Source organism: Culex quinquefasciatus, chromosome 1 (assembly GCF_015732765.1).
Source record: "Culex quinquefasciatus strain JHB chromosome 1, VPISU_Cqui_1.0_pri_paternal, whole genome shotgun sequence".
NCBI classification, from domain to species: domain Eukaryota; kingdom Metazoa; phylum Arthropoda; class Insecta; order Diptera; family Culicidae; genus Culex; species Culex quinquefasciatus.
In genome coordinates, this window is record NC_051861.1 from 115,406,658 (window position 1) to 115,424,736 (window position 18,079).

An 18,079-nucleotide genomic window follows, 5' to 3' on the forward strand; every position below is an offset into this window, starting at 1 on the left:
TTTGGTGGGCGGACTCCGACGAGGCCCACTTGCCATCTGTTGGTGGATACGCGCAACTCACGAAAACTGTCATGTTAGGGGACGGTTGGGGGACACCAATCCCACGATTGTGTCCAGGTCCACGTCCGCCAACAACATTCTATAGGTCCGCCAGACACGTAGCCCACGTTATTAAGTCACCCAAATCCGTGTGTCATTCTCGGCGTTAAACTCCTCCCGCTGCCAGTCAAATGGCGATACACTCTCTGAACCACCAGCTCCATTTTGTACGACCTCAAAAAACAACCCTCCCGGGGCCGTTTGCCCCAAATTCACACCTTTTCGATGTTTAGCACTCACCCTAAACGATCTTAATCCAGGGGGAATACAATTTCAAAGGTTGGCAACAACACAAGCTGTCAAAACAATGAAAACGTACTTGAAAAATGTAAACAAACAGCGACGAAACGTCAAATTTTATACATTTTTGATGTTTTGACGGAGAATTTCAACCTCTGTTTCACGGTCCTGCTCCAAACCTAACCTCAATGTTTCCCCCTTCCCCCTTTTTCAGACAAACACAGTTCCCGGCCACCGCGGCGGGCCTACGGCCGGCTCAGCGTCGAGTCCGACGACGCCCAATCGTTGCGACGTGATTCGGAGCTTAACGACAATCTGATTGATGTGGACGACGATGACGGCGGTGGCGGCGGTCCCGGCACCGATCTGCTGAACCTGAACCACAAAAACAATAACAACAACAACAACAATGTGTTGGTGAAAAATCAAAACAATGCCACGACCACGCTGACCAGCCCGAGCCAGAAGCTGATTAATGGGCGCGGTGTCGTCGTGTACCGGGACCGGGACCTGGACGATGAGGACGAGGATGCGGAGGGGGGAGACTATGGCGGGGGAGAGGACGTGAACCGGAACCAGTCCAACTGCAACGAAACCGACTCGGACCTGGAGCTGGACGCGACCATCAAGGAGCAGCGGCTGGAGGAGCAGGCCATCTCCCGGCTGCAGGCCATGGCCATGGAGGACGAGGATGAGTACGGTGAGTGACACTTGCAATGTTGGGGTTTTGTTTGAGGTCGCCATTTTGTTTTGAATTTGACAGTTGGACGCCATTTTGATCAACCTGTCAAAATTATTGTTTACTTCAAATTTGACGTCCCCAAATTCACCTCGAAACGCACCTTCCCTCTGCATTGATTCAACATCACTTCCATTCAACGTGAGTGCAAATCTCAGCGTGAGAGCCACATCCGCCGGCCAGGGGCCTGACCGCGGCCATTTGTGTTACGTGACCAAAGTGGAGCTCTCGAGTGGGACGAGTCGGTCGTGGACCGCACGTGAATAGTCGGATGGACGCAACCAAAGTTTGCAATTAACAAGGTTGGAATTGAAATCGTGGCATCCGGGATGAATGCAGGATTTAGGATTTGCTGCAATTTTTGTTTAGTTTGAAATTGATTTGGTGTGTAGCAAACCTCACATCATCTGGGAATTTCAATAAAAATGCTTTCTGAAATCGTAGTTTCATAAGATCATTTTCAATGAGCCAGAATAACTGAAAAACCGGCAACACTGTCGTGAAATGTCGTTTTTAGGTGGGATTTATTCATCAGATATATTGTGAATATGAGAAAAATCATTTTCAAAGAAAAGCTTGAACAAATATTTTAAAGGTGTGACGACTCAGCCAGTCATATTTTTTGAAAATTTGGTAACACTGGGATTAAGTAATGATTTTGGGATTTTTAATCCATTCTGCATCGTTAGTTTCACCATAAAAAGGTCCTTATAATTGTGTGGGTTGGTCATGTATAAAAAATTTGCAATATTCATAAATCTGTATCTTGAGAAAGGATTTTCTGATCGAATTGGTGTCTTCGGAAAAGTTTGAGGTTATGATTAGTACTTTTCACAATAAATTTTCACTGAAAAAATCGAGATTTTTTTTTGGCTTTTTATTACTTAAAGCTGAGGCAATTTTCCTTTTTCAATTTGATGATTGCAATGCTGCACGGAGAAAAAAGAGTTCTCAAAATCGTGAACAAATGTTCATGAAAATGGGAACCACGAACAAAGTGTTCAAATTTCATGGTACGTTTTTCAAAATCGTACCATGGGATTTGAACACTTTGTTTGAGGTTCCCATTTTCACGAACGCTTGTTCACGATTTTGGGAACTCTTTTTTCTTCGTGTGGTCGCAAAGATACATCTTCTAATGATTCAAACTGAAAAATGCATTCTTCTCTGTGACATCTAGTTATGCCTCATTAGCGAGATTTCCGGAATTATTGGACGTTAAAAAAAATAAAATTTTATTAAATTTTCTACACTTCAACGAAATAATTTCATTATTTTCGAATTTTAGTAATCTATTGAAAGAGCTTTAAACACTTATTTTGTTATCAAAAAGAACAGATAATTTTATGAAAAGACTTCCAATGCAAAATTGCTTCGCGATGAGTCGTATTGGTAGCAAATTTGGCAACTTGCAAAAAGATTTTGCTATTTAAGTGGAATTTATTGATGAAACGTTGTAAATTTACATGAAAACTTCTTTTGGAATCGTTCTACTGTACACAGTTTAAAAGCTAATTAAATGATCTATTTGGATATCCACTACTTTGTCGAACTGGCAACCCTTACAGTAAGTAAAAAAAAATGATCGCGAATGTTGTAAATTTTTATTTGAATCATTTTGAGTATCATCTTACTGTTCATAGTTGAGTTTAGAAAAACTTTTTTGAAAAGTAATAAGTTTAAAAAAAGAACTGGCAACGCTGTCAAAAAATTCCTCAACGTATGCAGAATTTGTAATTTCCTTGTCATGACATGGTCACACACATATTTGTTGGAGATTTGGCAACACTGCCTTGAGATATAAGATATGAAAGAATACTTGACGGAAGTTTTAATCAATAAAAAACTTTGATGAAAATAACTTTTGGAACTGTCTTGCTGTACTTATTTACATATTTTATTGAAAGTCCCATTTAAAAAGTTGCTAATTTATCAAACTGGCATCCCTTACATGATATAAGACTACTTTATTATGATTTCTCGAATTATCCAAGGAAAAAATGTTATTTTTAATTGAAATGCCTTTCGGAATAATCCAACAATTTTTGGATAAAAAATCATAAACAATATATTTTTAAGGGTAATTTAATGATTGATTGGCAACCTTGCTAAGCGATATCGTTACTTGAGTAGGATTTCTTTTTTTTTTTTGCAAGATATTGGATAGTTTTCGAATTGTCTTCGATGAATAAGTACAACATTTATAAAATCGTGCTTATATAATCATTAATGATTTGGCAACCCTGCCATGAGGTATCGCTACTTAAGTGGGACTTATCGATTGACAGTAGTTAAGTTTCAATGCAAATAAGTTCGGTAAACGACTTTCTAACATCACTTGATAGGTTTTTCAAAATCCTTTGAAAAGTCACAACTTTGTGAAACTGGCAACTCTGTCGTAAGATAGGGCTTTCTAGGTCAAATTTTTGCCCCCTTATTTTGAAGGGTAACGGTCTTAAAAAACATTTATAGATTATTGTCCGTATATTCATCAAATATGGCAACACTGTCAAAATAATTACTTATCAGACAAAAGCGTACCTGAAATATATTGGCCATGGTGAAATTTTGGATACTTATCAAGGTACACGGAAAAAAGTCCATTCTTGAAATCGTGAATTGTGTTCATGAATTTGAGAACCACTATATTTACGTTTAAAGTGCAAATGCACCTTACTCATGAATAAATTCATTCGTGGTTCGTAAATTCATGAACACAATTCACGATCTCGGGAGTTGATTTTTTTTCTGTGTAAGATGTTTTAAATCTGGTCTCTTCTGATACATCCTTTCTGTACATTCTTGGAAAAGGTTGTTGAAACCCCTTTCCAATAAGTCAAGTAAGTTGATTTGGCGGTCGTGGTTGATTTTTCACATCTGGGTTTGGATCTCCAGGAATACTACATTTTTCAGTAATCATAACACACAAAGAAAACCTACCTCTTCAATGACACTTATTTTCGGAGCGCTCAGCATAAAATTTTGTCCTCTCGAACGTAAATCACTTAGCGAAGCAATTTTCCTCGCCAGAAGCAACATTCTCGACCCGGTTGTGGAGGAATGTTCCGCAACGAGACGTTACATAAATTCATGCGTTTTCCGAGTACCTGGAACCGGCAACACTGCCACGCGAAGCGGACGTGTAATTTACATAAATTTTGAAGAAATTACGTGGCGTACTTCGAGCGGGTGCTGCACAGCTTATGATGGTAATGGTTGTTTTGGGGGAAGTGAACAAAAACGAGTGGAACATGATTAACGGGGAAAAGTTTGATAAATTATTTTCGGAATTGTGTGCTTTGGGTAATGATTTCAGTTTTAAGTTAAAGGAAGAACGAAGCAAAACCATTTTGTTAATTAAACAGGCAAGAAAGAATTTGATTGATGTTGCTTTTCACTTAAAACAATGTTTTGTCTTTTTAAATTTTGCAGTAATCCTATAAAGTTAAGGTGATGATTTATTTCAGTGTTATTTTAATTTCCTCATAAACAACTCCAAAGAGAAAAATGATAAAAGCTCTTAAATTCTATGGAACTTTTCAGCATACAAAAATTGTTAGAAAATATTTGTAATTTCCGAAAAAAAGGTTCAACACCAAAAAACACTGAAATAAATCGCCACGTTAAATTCTTACGATAAACGCCACACAATGATCGGCTCATAATCATATTTTACAAGAGGAATTTGCGCTTCCAAACGTCGTCGTCTCAAACTGCCTCCAGCAAACTTCCAAAAATTTATGGCAACCTGATCTGTACTACCACACACACCACACAGATTATGACTCCCGGGCATTATCTGATCCATTACCGACGTGTCAGCATCGGTTTACGACCATCATAAATCTCACTTATGAGCGCGCGAAACAAGTCCGCCATCGTCGTGTGGTTTTTGTTGATCGTCAATGCTAGTACTACTACCGGGAGCTGCCACAAGTCATTTTTCATTCAAATCACACCCAAGTCTGGTGCGTTCCGTTTTTGGGAGGGGGAAAATCCCACCGGAAAAGTGTATTAGCCGAAATGTTACTGGGGGCGTTTTTTTGGTCGGTGGTTTTGTTGCGATAACTTTATCACCGTGTGATGCCAGATCTGTTTTTTTTTCTTGTGGGGGATTTGACGAGGGATAACCCTGAAATATGCGTCTGCTAGATTTTTATGGAAATATTGAATAAAAATTTAAATTTTAACAAAAGAAGCCATTTTGCATCATTAGTTTGTCCATATAATTTTTCATATAAATTTGGCAGCTACCCATACAAAAATGAATTCAAAAATCTGTATCTTCGGAAGGAATTTTTTGATCGATTTGGTGTCTTCGGCAAAGTTATAGGTATGGATATGGACTACACTGATAAAAATGCTACGCGGTATTTTTTTGTGATTTTTAATTTAACTTTTTGTCACTAAAACTTGATTTGCAAAAAAAAAACTATTTTTAATATTTTTTAAAAAAAAATTGTGTGTTTTAGGGAACATCAAAGCAAACTTTTCAGAAATTTCCAGGTTGTGCAAAAAATTAAAGACCGAGTTATGAATTTTTGAATTAATACTGCTTTTTTCAAAAAATCCAAATATTGGTCGCAAAAAAATATCAACTTCATTTTTGATGTAAAATCAAACTTGCAATCATAAAGTACTTTAGTGAAATTTTGATAAAGTGCACCGTTTTGAAGTTATAGGCATTTTCAGGTAACTTTATTCAAAATAGTCTAAGTTTTTAATTTTTTTGAATTATTCCACATGTTGGCCCACTTTTGAAAAAAATAGTTTTGATACGACCCTTAGTTGCTGAGATATTGCAATGCAAAGGTTTAAAAACAGGAAAATTGATGTTTTCTAAGTCTCACCCAAACAACCCACAATTTTCTAACGTCTAACGTCTCAGCAACTTATGGTCCGATTTACAATAGTAAAATATGAAACATTCCGATCTTTTCGATAAAAATATTTTCAATATTTTTAAACCAAGACTAACATTTTAAAAGGGCGTAATATAGAATGTTTGGCCCTTCTGAAATGTTAGAAAAAAAAATTAAATTATTGTTTTTGAAAAGATCGGAAAATTTCACAAATATTTCATACTTTAACATTGAAAATCGGACCATTAGTTGCTGAGATATCTACATTAGAAAATGATGGATTTTTTGGGTAGACTTAGAAAAACATCAATTTTCCTGTTTTTAAACCTTTGCATTGCAATATCTCAGCAACTAAGGGTCGTATCAACTAAGTTCAAAAAAGCAAAATATAGAGAATTTTCTCAGCTCTCCAAAATTTTATTTTTTTAAAAGTGGGCAAACATGTGCACTCATTTAGAAAAATGAATATCTGCTACTATTTTCAAAAAAGTCACCTAAAAATGGATTTAACTTGAAAATGGTGCACTTTATCAAAATTTCACTAAAGTACTTTTTGATTGCAAATTTGATTTTACATCGAAAAATGCAGTTAAAAAATTTTTGCAACCAATATTTCGATTTTTTTAAAAAATCAGAATTGACTCAAAAAATCATAACTCGCTCAAAGAGTTTTTGCACAACCTGGAAATTTCTGAAAAGTTGGCATTTTATGTCCTCTAAAACATATCAAAAAATAAAAAAAATAATTAAAAATAATGTTTTTTTTTGCAAATCAAGTTTTAGTGACAAAAAGTTAAATAAAAAATCACCAAATTTTTTTTTACCGTGCGTCATTTTTTTTCAGTGTAGTCCATATCCATACCTACAACTTTGCCGAAGACACCAAATCGATCAAAAAATTCCTTCAAAAGATACAGATTTTTGAATTTTCATACATCATTTTTGTATGGACAGCTGCCAAATTTGTATGGAAAATTATATGGACAAAACTAATTATGCAAAATAGCTTCTTTGGGCATACCGAAGGCACCAAAAAAGTTTCATCCGGATTAAAAAAATCAAAAATTAAAACTAAAAAAAATGATTTCGTAGAGAAATGTATGAAGTTCTGTATTTTAAGAAGGAATTTTGATTGATTTGGTGTCTTCGGCAAAATTGTAGGTTATGATAAAGACTTTTCGGAATTAAATGGTACACGGAAAAAATCTTTTTTTTTTATTTAACTTTCAACAACTAAAAGTGAAATTCCCAAAATATTTTTTTTGTATTTTTATCTTTTTATATATGTTTTAGGGGTCATAAAAATACATATTTTTTGCAAAATCGTTTCTCCTATTTTCTGTTTTTTAAAGTATAAAAAAATACTGGAAATTAAAAAATAGTTAAAGCTAAATCGAATTTGCTATTTAATATAAATGTCCCGTTATCAAGTTATAGCTACTTTTAGGTATACATCTTCGTTTTTTTATTAGATTTTTTAAGCTTATGAAATAATTCAAATCAAAAATCTTATGATTTGGTTTAAAATATATCTATTTTAAGTCCTTTTCAAAAGTTGAGCTAAATTTTATAATTTGTAAATTTTTATTTTGATCTGATAATTTGCAAAAGTTTAGATTTTTAACAATGAAAATTGACCACTAGTTTCCAATAGTAGAAAATTACTGACACTTCCAGAAATTCCTTTCCATTGATTCGAATTCTTTGTCGTCCGATCTTCAAAATTCCAGAGAGAATTTCTCAGAATAAAAATAAAACTTCAGCGGTGCTTTACCTTCAAGAAGTATATTTATAATGCAAAAAAAAACAACGAAAAGAAATCGAAGATAAATACCCAAAAGTCGCTGTAACTTAAAAACAGTCAATTTTCAATTTCAATTTGTGTATTTATTGGAATTTAGCAGTTCTGTTTTAGGATGTTATATTTGCAATTCAGAGATTTGGAGAACCTTTCAACTGAGATCAATTTATAAGCCTTTGCAGGGAAGGTACATATTTCTACGTTTAGATTTTGCTAGCTTAGTTCTCTTTTAGGGAAAATAAGATTTGAGAAAAATAACCCTAAACTTAAAACTTAAAAACAGTATATTTTAACAAAAATACTTTAAAAGTACTTTTCGATTAAAAACTCAACTTTGCTTAAAAAAATATTTTTAGTATTTTTTTGCAAATTTTGATTCTTTCAAAGAAAAACACTGAAACATATTGGAAAAAAAAATAATAAAATACTTATTTTGAGAATTCAACTTTTAGAAATCGGATTTTTTTCCGAAAAATACCTAAAATTAAGCTGTCGATCACAAAATCAAAATCCCTTCTCAAGATACAGTCAAATCCAAAAAAGTGATGAATCAAAAACAGTGCGCAGCAAACAACTAAGAGGAAAATAATTCCCGTGCTTCATTCTCTCAATCCAAATTAAGTCCCTTATTTACTCTCAAAATTCTGCTTTAATTGGAAAAATACCAATAGAAAAAATTATTTGGGATTCAAAAAACTTCACGAAAATGACACTTAAGGGTTAACTCCTCGAATCGTCAGTCGACAGTCAGTCACTCACTCACTCAGCCGTTATATTGCCAAATCTGCGAGTGCGGAATTTATGACCAGAAATCGTCATGATTCTGTGGCTGTGAGAAAGGGGAGGGGTGCTTTCGACGGAAAAGTTCTCTTTTTTTTGCATGCGCCAGACTCATGTGGGAATTGAAGTTTTCAGCCTGTTTGGAGACGACCTTCGGTTAGAAGATTTTTTTTCTTCTGTCTGTTGATGACGTAAAGGTTTGGGGGAAAAGGTGTTGATTTTCGCTGCTTTGAGCTTTGAGACTTTCTCCAAATTGGGTTGAGAATTTACTAAGACTAAGCTAAAACATTAGAAATGGTCTAATTGGCCAATCTCACATCGAAACTCCCCAATTTCGTTCCCCTAATAGAGAGCATAACATTTTTCACGAGCGCATTGACGATTACGTGCCGTTTTAACGATCGTTCCGGTTGCATCAATACCATTAATCGCACCGCAAAGCAATTCACTCCCACCACCTGAAGATGGAAAAAAAATCGAGCCAAATTGTCCATTTACGACCAACCACCCCATATTCGTTCGATTTTGTTGTTTGAGGGGAATGTACTCAACGTAATTTGACGTGATTTACCTGTTTTAAAATTGAAAGGAACATTTTGATAGAATTTAAATTAAAAAATATTAGTTCAAATTTAAATAAAAATTAATAAATGAAAAGGGCCTTTCAAATTGTTACTCTCCAAAATTTTCCAAATTCCCTAAACATCTCCATCACAAATAGCAACATGGTTTCAACAAACCTCCGTCTTAGAGCCAACTAAGCACCGATTAGCGTGTATCTAATCCTCCCTTCCAGAATATGCCACATTAGCCTCAGCAGCGTACAGTTCAGCACAAGCGAATCATTACCGCCCTCGGGGCGTTCAGCGCGGTGGAAAATCCTGCCACTTTGCAAAACGGCACTCTCTCGCATCAGCGAAAAATTCTTCCCAGCATCCTTGCTTAGCGTTTACATTACAGACAAATGGACGTAAATGTTTCTTGAATTTAATCAATTTACAATTAAACGGTCAATTTGAATTAGCGGAAACTCACCACTGCAATTTTGAACTCACCACTTCTCATTTACACGCGTTTGACCGTTGTGTTTCATTTTATTGAAGTCTGTTTATCTGTGGTTACATACTCACTCTCGGGGCATATAACTACCAACGTTGTACAGCTTAAGTGGGAATCGATAAGAAGATTATTGACAGGAGGCAGGGTTGGTAGCCCAATTTTAGACTTTAAGTTATAAATTTTGTAAATATTTTTTTTAAACCCACAAAATATATTCAAATATTGCTAAAACTTCAAATCTATTTTAAACAAAGTCAAATTTAAAATGATAATAAAATCAAAATCTATCTGATAGGCACACTTACCCCACTTCAAAACCTTCTTCTTTGAGTATTATCCAAAAGCGTTCACCCAAGAATTCTTTTTTTTTTGCTCGAGCATGAATTGTGTTTTAAAAACGTTTGACTCACTAGTGGATTTTGCATTTATGGTGAACGAAAAGTGCCCCCCCCTGCAAACCGCATTAATGTGCATCGCTCGAGTTGCGCGTGGTAATTGAAAAACAACTCCACTATCGGATTATTCATGGCAGCGATGATGATGATGACGAGTGGTACTTGAATGTGGATGAAAGGGTTTTTTTCATCGTAATTAAAATTAGAGAGGAAAGAGTACTTGAGCTCATGAATTCATTAATGAGTTTTTTCTTTAATAATGTTGCTTATTTTTTTTAACTTGAACATCAATTCTTCAATATTTTAAAAAACTTATCTTGAGAGTATGCAATTATTCACAAATACGATTTTCTAAATTCAAAATTCAATTTCAAATTTAAAATCAAATTTTTAAAACATTGAGCTCAAAATATCACAAAGAGTTCTAATATCAAATATTTATTCAATTTTATTAAACAAATTTGTAGGTCTTCAATCATACAAAAAAACCAAATAAGTCATTACTGTATATTGTCTACCACCTATTACCGAAGGCAGAACTTCGGTAATAGTACAAACAAATGCCGTAAAACATTTTAATATAAAAAAACATCGATCAATTTTCTCCAAACCAAATTCTTAAAGTGTGCATCGACCGAAATGTTTAACAGCTGGGTTACCAGGTCAAACATTGAAAATTCTTGACAAAAGCCGATAAAAATACTGACAAAATCTGACAAGCAAACTAGTCAACTTAAATCAATTCCTGCCTTTAAAAACATAACCTAATTTAAAAAAAAAATTGAAATTCGAACGTTTATTAAAAAACAATAATAAATCAACTAAAGCTAAAAATTTCGCATTTGTATCGACATATAATCTGGTTGGCATCATTTATCGACATCTAATTTTTTTTGCACTTAAAAAATCTGTAATTCCCAGATTTAGCTGGCTACTGGCAACCCTGTTTGCAAAAAAGCTCACATTGTATTATCTAAATTTAAGAACCGATCTTTCAATCACCAATTTAGTTGTCAATTTGAACATTCCGGAAACTCACCGCTACAACTCTGCATTCACCACAACTGTTTTACATGCGTTTGACAGTTGCTTGAAGCTGCATGAACGATTTTTTTTCTCGAAAATACGTTTGTGACTATTTTGAGTATTTAACAAAAAGGTTAATATTTTCGAAGTGTATGAAAAATTCCCATATTGAACCCATATTGAAGAAAAACTAAAATTTTGAGTATTTTTTCGAAAATACATAGTTTTGTGAAAAATTGGAGTATTTTTAAAAAATGATGTTATTATATTCAAAGTGAAATCTGAAATGAAAAAATCTCGATCATTTGATATCAACATTGTAAACAAAACTGAAATTGTGAGTAATTTTTCGAAAATACGTATTTTTGTGAATATTTTGAGTATTTTCAAAAAAAACTACGAGCCATGGTTTCAACATTTTAATGAAAAAAGTGTTTTAAAATGCATTTTACACCTGTCCAGTTGATTTGCCATCATTAGTTTCCAAAATATCTAAGTATTCACGATTTTTTTTTAATTTTTTGCGAAAAATATTTTTTTTGCGGTGTTGTACATTGGAATTTCATAAAAATTCAAAAACATTTTTAAACAAGCCCAAACATGATAAATATGATTATCAATGCAGAAAAATGCATTTTAGATTGTTTTCAGTTGATTAGACTTTTATTTTCATGGAAATTTTTAAGTTTTGTGGAAATTTTTTTTGCCCCCTGATTTTTAGACCAATTTTGAAGGGGGGGGGCGACATAAACTTTGAAACATATTTGCAACGGCCTTATAGAAAAACTGAAATTTTAAGTATTTTGTTCAAAAATACGTAGTTTTGTGAAAAATTTGAGTATTTTCAAAAAGTGTTGTTATTACATTCAAAATGAATGAAAGAAACTCGATCATTTGATATCTATATTGCAAAAAAAACTGAAATTTTGAGTAATTTTTCGAAAATACGAAGTTTTGTGAAAATTTTGAGTATTTTAAAAAAATGTTATTCGAAATGTATGAAAAAATCCCAAACACTTGATACTCATATATTAACTATTTCAAACAACAAAAATAATCTTTAAAAAAAAATTAATTATTGAAAATATCTTTGTTATGAAACAGTTAAGTTCCAGTAGCAATTTTTTTACCAATTTAAAATATTCGCTAATAAAAAAGAAACTTCTTTGAACATTCGCCTAAATTCTTCCACAAACATTGATCACCTTTCCATTGTGATTGTGATTAGCAATTCCACCTCCAAAGATAATGAAAATGTTCGTTCCGGTCAAAAACTTTAACGCTCCATAAAGTTCAGACTGTGGAAAGCTCGACCAGTCATAGTGCATAGCACAGTAGCCGGAGCAATTTAAAATTATTTTTATTGGCACCTTAATTAAACATTCATGAACGTCTTCTAGGTTTAATTTGCATCTCCGAATGCTAACAAGAGATCTCGAGAATTTCTAGTAATAAACTATTACTTGTAATTTATATATGGACTTAATTAGCGCGATAAAATTTGATGAAAATCGTTGACTTTTAAATAAAATCTTCAAAATCATGCTGGGACTCCTCAAATGCGGCATCTAGTGGTCAAAGTACAAACAAAAAAATTTAAAGGTCATTTTTTAAAATGATTGTAAACTCACCTCAGCGATTTATAATTCACCACAGCTCATTTGACAGTTGCTGAACGCAAATTGTCATAAAACTCCTTCTGTCAGTTCAAAATTGCTGTGATGAGTCTTCAACAATTTAAATTGACGGTTAAATTGATGATCAATACAGATTTTCGTCTGTTGGTCTGTGAAAAATTACTGATCAATATTTTTTTAAATGTTCAAAATCCCCAAGCAATTTCCACCATACAATGAATCCATACATCTTCCCAGCACCCAGGTGCGCCTTTTTCCCACCTCCCCCTTTTCAAAAAATAGTCCTTTGTTGTTTAGTGAAAGGTGAGACGATTAAGGAGTGAAAACGCTTTTCCTCGTGAGTGCCCTCCAGGGGGAGACCCGGCATTGAAAAGCAGCTTGGTTGGGTGTTATCGCCTATTGTGAGTCCCGCACACAAAGGTTGTTGTACGATTTGATACTAAACTCCGGTGACGGGACATAAAACTTCCCCCGCGGCTATTGTTGGGCTAGTTGGCGAATGAGAACGAGCCCGACAGGTGGCAGCACTGCCGGTTAACGGATTTTGGAACATTTCCTTTACAAGAGGGAGGGGGGCTTTCGAGGCAGGAAATCTGGGAACACTGACAAAAATCTTTTAGTTTTTTTATGTTAATACCTAATTCAATTCAATACTAATATTAATAAATGTAATTTTCTCTTGAAAAGTTCTATTTAAATCGGAAACTCACCTCCGAAATTGAAAACTCACCACAACTCTGCAAGCGTTTGACAGCTGTGTCACAGTTTCGCATAGTCACAACTAGATGGCTCTAGTGAGGAGAAAAGCAAGAAACTTTTTTCAACGTGCCACACTCAATTGTAATTAAAAAGTCGAGGGCCGTCCCCAAAGTGTCATTGGACCCTCGAGAACACATTTCTAAAGCCCTTTTTTAGTCGCTGTCAGTGCGCTGATGTTGTCATTTTGTTGTTTTTGTTGCTGTTGTCGTCGTTTGTTACTGCCAACTTGTCAACTATCATTCGAGCTTATCTCCTCAAGTGGGTTTTAAGGGCGAGGTGCGCTCACAAAATGGGCAGAAATGGCTCGAGTTGACAGCAGGGTTTTATTTTTTGTGTTGAAACTTTTTCAATTGGACACCCATTTCAATTGCTCCGGCAGGGATTGTCACAATGTTGGACACGTGGAGCGGATTAACGTTGCCAACTGAAAAGGATTTATTTTCGTCAAATTGATATGATTTTATTAAATCTTTTCAGACAGGATTTTAGGATGACTTTCCACAAATTCAACATTTTTCCTAAAAAATTTCAACTTAATAACTTTCCAAGTCAATTTGATAATTTATTGCTCACATTATCAACTCCCGTAATTATCTCTGCTTTACAAGCTTAGAGCAACCCAAAAGTTCAAAATTATGGCCGTGACTTTCGCTCGAACTTTCTGCCCCAAAACAATCCGAAAACTTACCACCGAAAACCCCCGAAAAAGACCAATCAAGTGGAGCCGTGGTGCCTTCGCTGTTTGAGTCAAAATGCTCGAAACACATAGACAAATAGACGAAATTTCGTAATAATAAATCAATAAAACTGTTTTGTTTAGTCATAAATTAAAAAAAAAACTATATAAATTTCCATAAAAAAATCGCTTTTTTGATTTTTTTTATTTGAATACATGAAAGCGAGATATTAGAAATTTTAAGAACATTTAAAGTATTTTTAAATGGGTCTTGATAAATTTTTAATTATTATATTGCAGATTGCAGCGATTTTTAGACAATCGTGCAACTTGTGGAAAGCTCTATACAAAAGTGCACACCTCAAACTACAGCAGAAAAAAAACTATCTAAGACACACACCCTAGTTTAAAACTGTTCTAAAGTGTTCGAAAGCATCAAAGCTCAGTCGAGACACGCACCACTATAGGCGAGCGGGGGGGAGAAGGGGTAGGATTTCAAGTGTGCAAATATTTGGTGTGCAGTTATGAATTGCACAGGGGGAGAATTTGGTGCAAAGTGTGCAATAAATTCTTATCACATAAAGATTATGATTTGTTTTTTAAATTAACGGCAACATTTTTTTTTCTTTATAAAATTTTAGCAAATTTTGATAAAATTTGGTTTTTTTAATACTAATGAACGCATCGATTTTTTTTAAGATTTTGGTTTTTATATGACAACTTAGGTACTTATGTTCAAATCTTCTATAATGTTTTTTTAATTTTTAAGAAATTGAGAATTATTTAAGTCATTTGTAAAGAAGTTTGTGTAATATCATATCAGGAATTGATTATTTTTCAATAAATTAATGAAATATTAAAGCGTATAGAAATTGCTTAAAAAATGTATTCTATTTTTTATTTGAATATTAATAAATTTGAAATGAAAATTTATTTAAAAAAATTAAAAAACAAAGTTTTTTTTTGGAAAAAATACAAATCTGAGAAAAATCGAAATTTAAATACTATAACAAAATTTAAAAAATAACACGAAAAAAATACAGTCAAGAAATTTAAATTTTCTCAATTTTTTTTTATTCTATGAAGATTTTTTCAAAATAATAAAACATTAAAAAAAGAAAAAAAAATATATTAAATTTAAACTAATTTGAACAAATTTAAACATATTTAAATAAATTTAAACAAATTTGAACAAATTTAAACAAATTCAAACAAGTTTAAACAAATTTGACCAAATTTGAACAAATTAAACAAATTTAAACAAATTTAAGCAAATTTAAACAAGTTTGAACAAATTTAAACAAATTTAAACTTCAAACAAATTTAAAAAAATTAAACATATTTGAACAAATTAAACAAATTTAAACAACCTCAGTAATTACTGAGGTTGCGACTCAGAACTTGTACACAGCCAAATTAGAAGGTTAAAAGACTTGATCACACACGTACGCTTTCTCATATGGCCCTTTCGCTGACTTAGTTTCCGTCCTTTTCACTCTTCTTCTAAGACACTAGTCACCTATCCACCTATCAGTTTCATTCCTTTCTTCTAATTTTGAGAGTTTAATTTCACCGAAAAATACCGATAATGAGCCCGTAATTCCAATATAATTTAAGGTGATTAAAACAACTTGGGTAAATAAACAATCAGTCCCAATACTGAGCTAATTTAAACTAATTTAAACTAATTTAAACTAATTTAAACTAATTTAAACTAATTTAAACTAATTTATACTAATTTAAACTAATTGAAACTAATTTAAACTAATTTAGGCTAATTTAAACTAATTTAAACTAATTTAAACTAATTTAAACTAATTTAAACTAATTTAAACTAATTTAAACTAATTTAAACTAATTTAAACTTATTTAAACTAATTTAAACTAATTTAAACTAATTTAAACTAATTTAAACTAATTTAAACTAATTTAAACTAATTTAAACTAATTTAAACTAATTTAAACAAATATACAATTTTAAACAAATTTAAAACAACCTTTTGATTTTTTTAAGGATTTAAACAAAATTAAAAGAAAAAAGCAAATTTAAACAAAATGCAAAAGTGAATAAAAAAAGAATTGATGAAATTTAAATGAAAATAGAAAAATGTAAGAAAATTAAAGACATTAGGGTCATTCCATCTGAAGCGGAACAGCACTTGAATATTACCATCTCCGATTCTGCCCAAATTTGGCAGAGCTGTTGAGACTATCGAAACATGCAAAAATCCCGAATTTCATCAAAATCGGACCACTCCTCCCATTTTTGTACCCTCCAAAAAAATCGACTTTTTGGCGATTTTTGAGCGAAACCCCTGTCTTCAAACGGCGATTACTCAGGAACCACAAATCTTAGAGGGTCGGTCTTAGACTCAATTTTGAAGGAAATTGGACGTAGAATCCATTTCTGTGATCAAAATTTAGATTAAAATATGTTTTCTACCTGTATTGCGCAATTGAAAACTTGAAATGGCCGTATCTCAAAACAGCCCTATTTATTTTTTAAATTTGACCTCATCATTGTATTCCCCGTCCGATTTTACATAAGAATCACTTATCGACAGAAAGGAATATGTTTCGTTCCAGAGATATCGAATTTTAAAGTTTTGAGTATTTGAGATAACCTAAATTAGCTACACTCGCCGCCTCTGCTAGAAGCACTAAGTCGTGCTGATGAATAATTACTACCTGGTGTTCTGTAAGATGAATTATTTTTTCAATTTTATACGATTTTGAGATAATCAATACCTTGAACAATCTATTTTTTGTTTAAGGAATATTTATTGGGTAATTTTCAATGCACTGATCTTCATGATCTCAGTGTCATTAAACCATATTAAGTAAAATTTAAACTTTGAATATTTATTTGCAAATGCTACAGAGTTTTTATAATACAATTTTCAAAAAAAATTCTATTATTTTTATATTTTTCCTTATTCCTCATTTCTTCCCACTTTATCAAATTATTTCTTTTATTTGAAGTGAGAACAAATGTAGAGCTGGCTGTGGTAGATGAAATAACTCTCATGGGGTCTAGAGCTATTGCCATGTGCGGTAGCGAAATAGTGCCATTCAGTAAAAACCCCAAAATCTGCCTTACGGTTTGAAAGGTTGATCATACCGATTTTTATATTGTGAGCCAGTTTCATCTGAATAATTGATGATTTTTTTCAATTCTGCTACATGTGGACAGCAGCTTTATCGTCTTTCAAGATTTCTAAATGATTGACAAACAAAAAAAAAAGATTATTGTTCGGACGGTGTCGAAATCAACACAACTGAATTTGATCTTAATCAGATAATAAATCAGATTAATCTTTGTGATTTACTTACATTTTTCAGTTTTATACTTTCCAGAAATCCTCCTCCTTAATCATGCTTCACGAGAGTTTTATTCATGTTAATTCATAATTTTTAACACGATAATGTATCGTACACTTTTTCTTAAGTGTTACTTACAAGATCAATTGCAATGTCCTGCTAGCTCTGCGGGAATTCCATTCTTGGGCTATCCATTGGGCTAGCACACAAATTCACTGTATACTATTTTTTAATTTAAGATTATACAGCAGTTTCCTACAGTGGTGTACATTCAATATTTGCCTATTTTGCTAATGATTATTTGAGATGAAATCTTATTTTAATAAAAGCAGGTAGCAGTTATTGATCAGCACGACTTAGTGCTTCTAGCAGAGGCGGCGAGTGTAGCTAATTTAGGTAATCTCAAATACTCAAAACTTTAAAATTCGATATCTCTGGAACGAAACATGTTCCTTTCTGTCGATAAGTGATTCTTATGTAAAATCGGACGGGGAATACGATGGTGAGGTCAAATTCAAAAAATAAATAGGGCTGTTTTGAGATACTGCCATTTAAAGTTTTCAATTGCGCAATACAGGTAGAAAACATATTTTAATCTAAATTTTGATCACAGAAATGGATTCTACGTCCAATTTCCTTCAAAATTGAGTCTAAGACCGACCCTCTAAGTTGTGTGGTTCCTGAG

The 18,079-nt window shown here is 33.0% G+C and overlaps 1 protein-coding gene across 1 annotated transcript in view; it reads left to right on the forward strand.

Annotated features, from left to right (window-relative positions):
* The window catches only part of LOC6046923 (putative uncharacterized protein DDB_G0274535), a 110,200-nt gene that overhangs the window by 65,060 nt on the left and 27,061 nt on the right, over positions 1–18,079 (forward strand). The window contains exon 2 of the mRNA XM_038248803.1: positions 554–1,039. Coding sequence (XP_038104731.1) covers positions 554–1,039 — 486 coding nt within the window. The remainder of the gene's footprint in view (positions 1–553; positions 1,040–18,079) is intronic.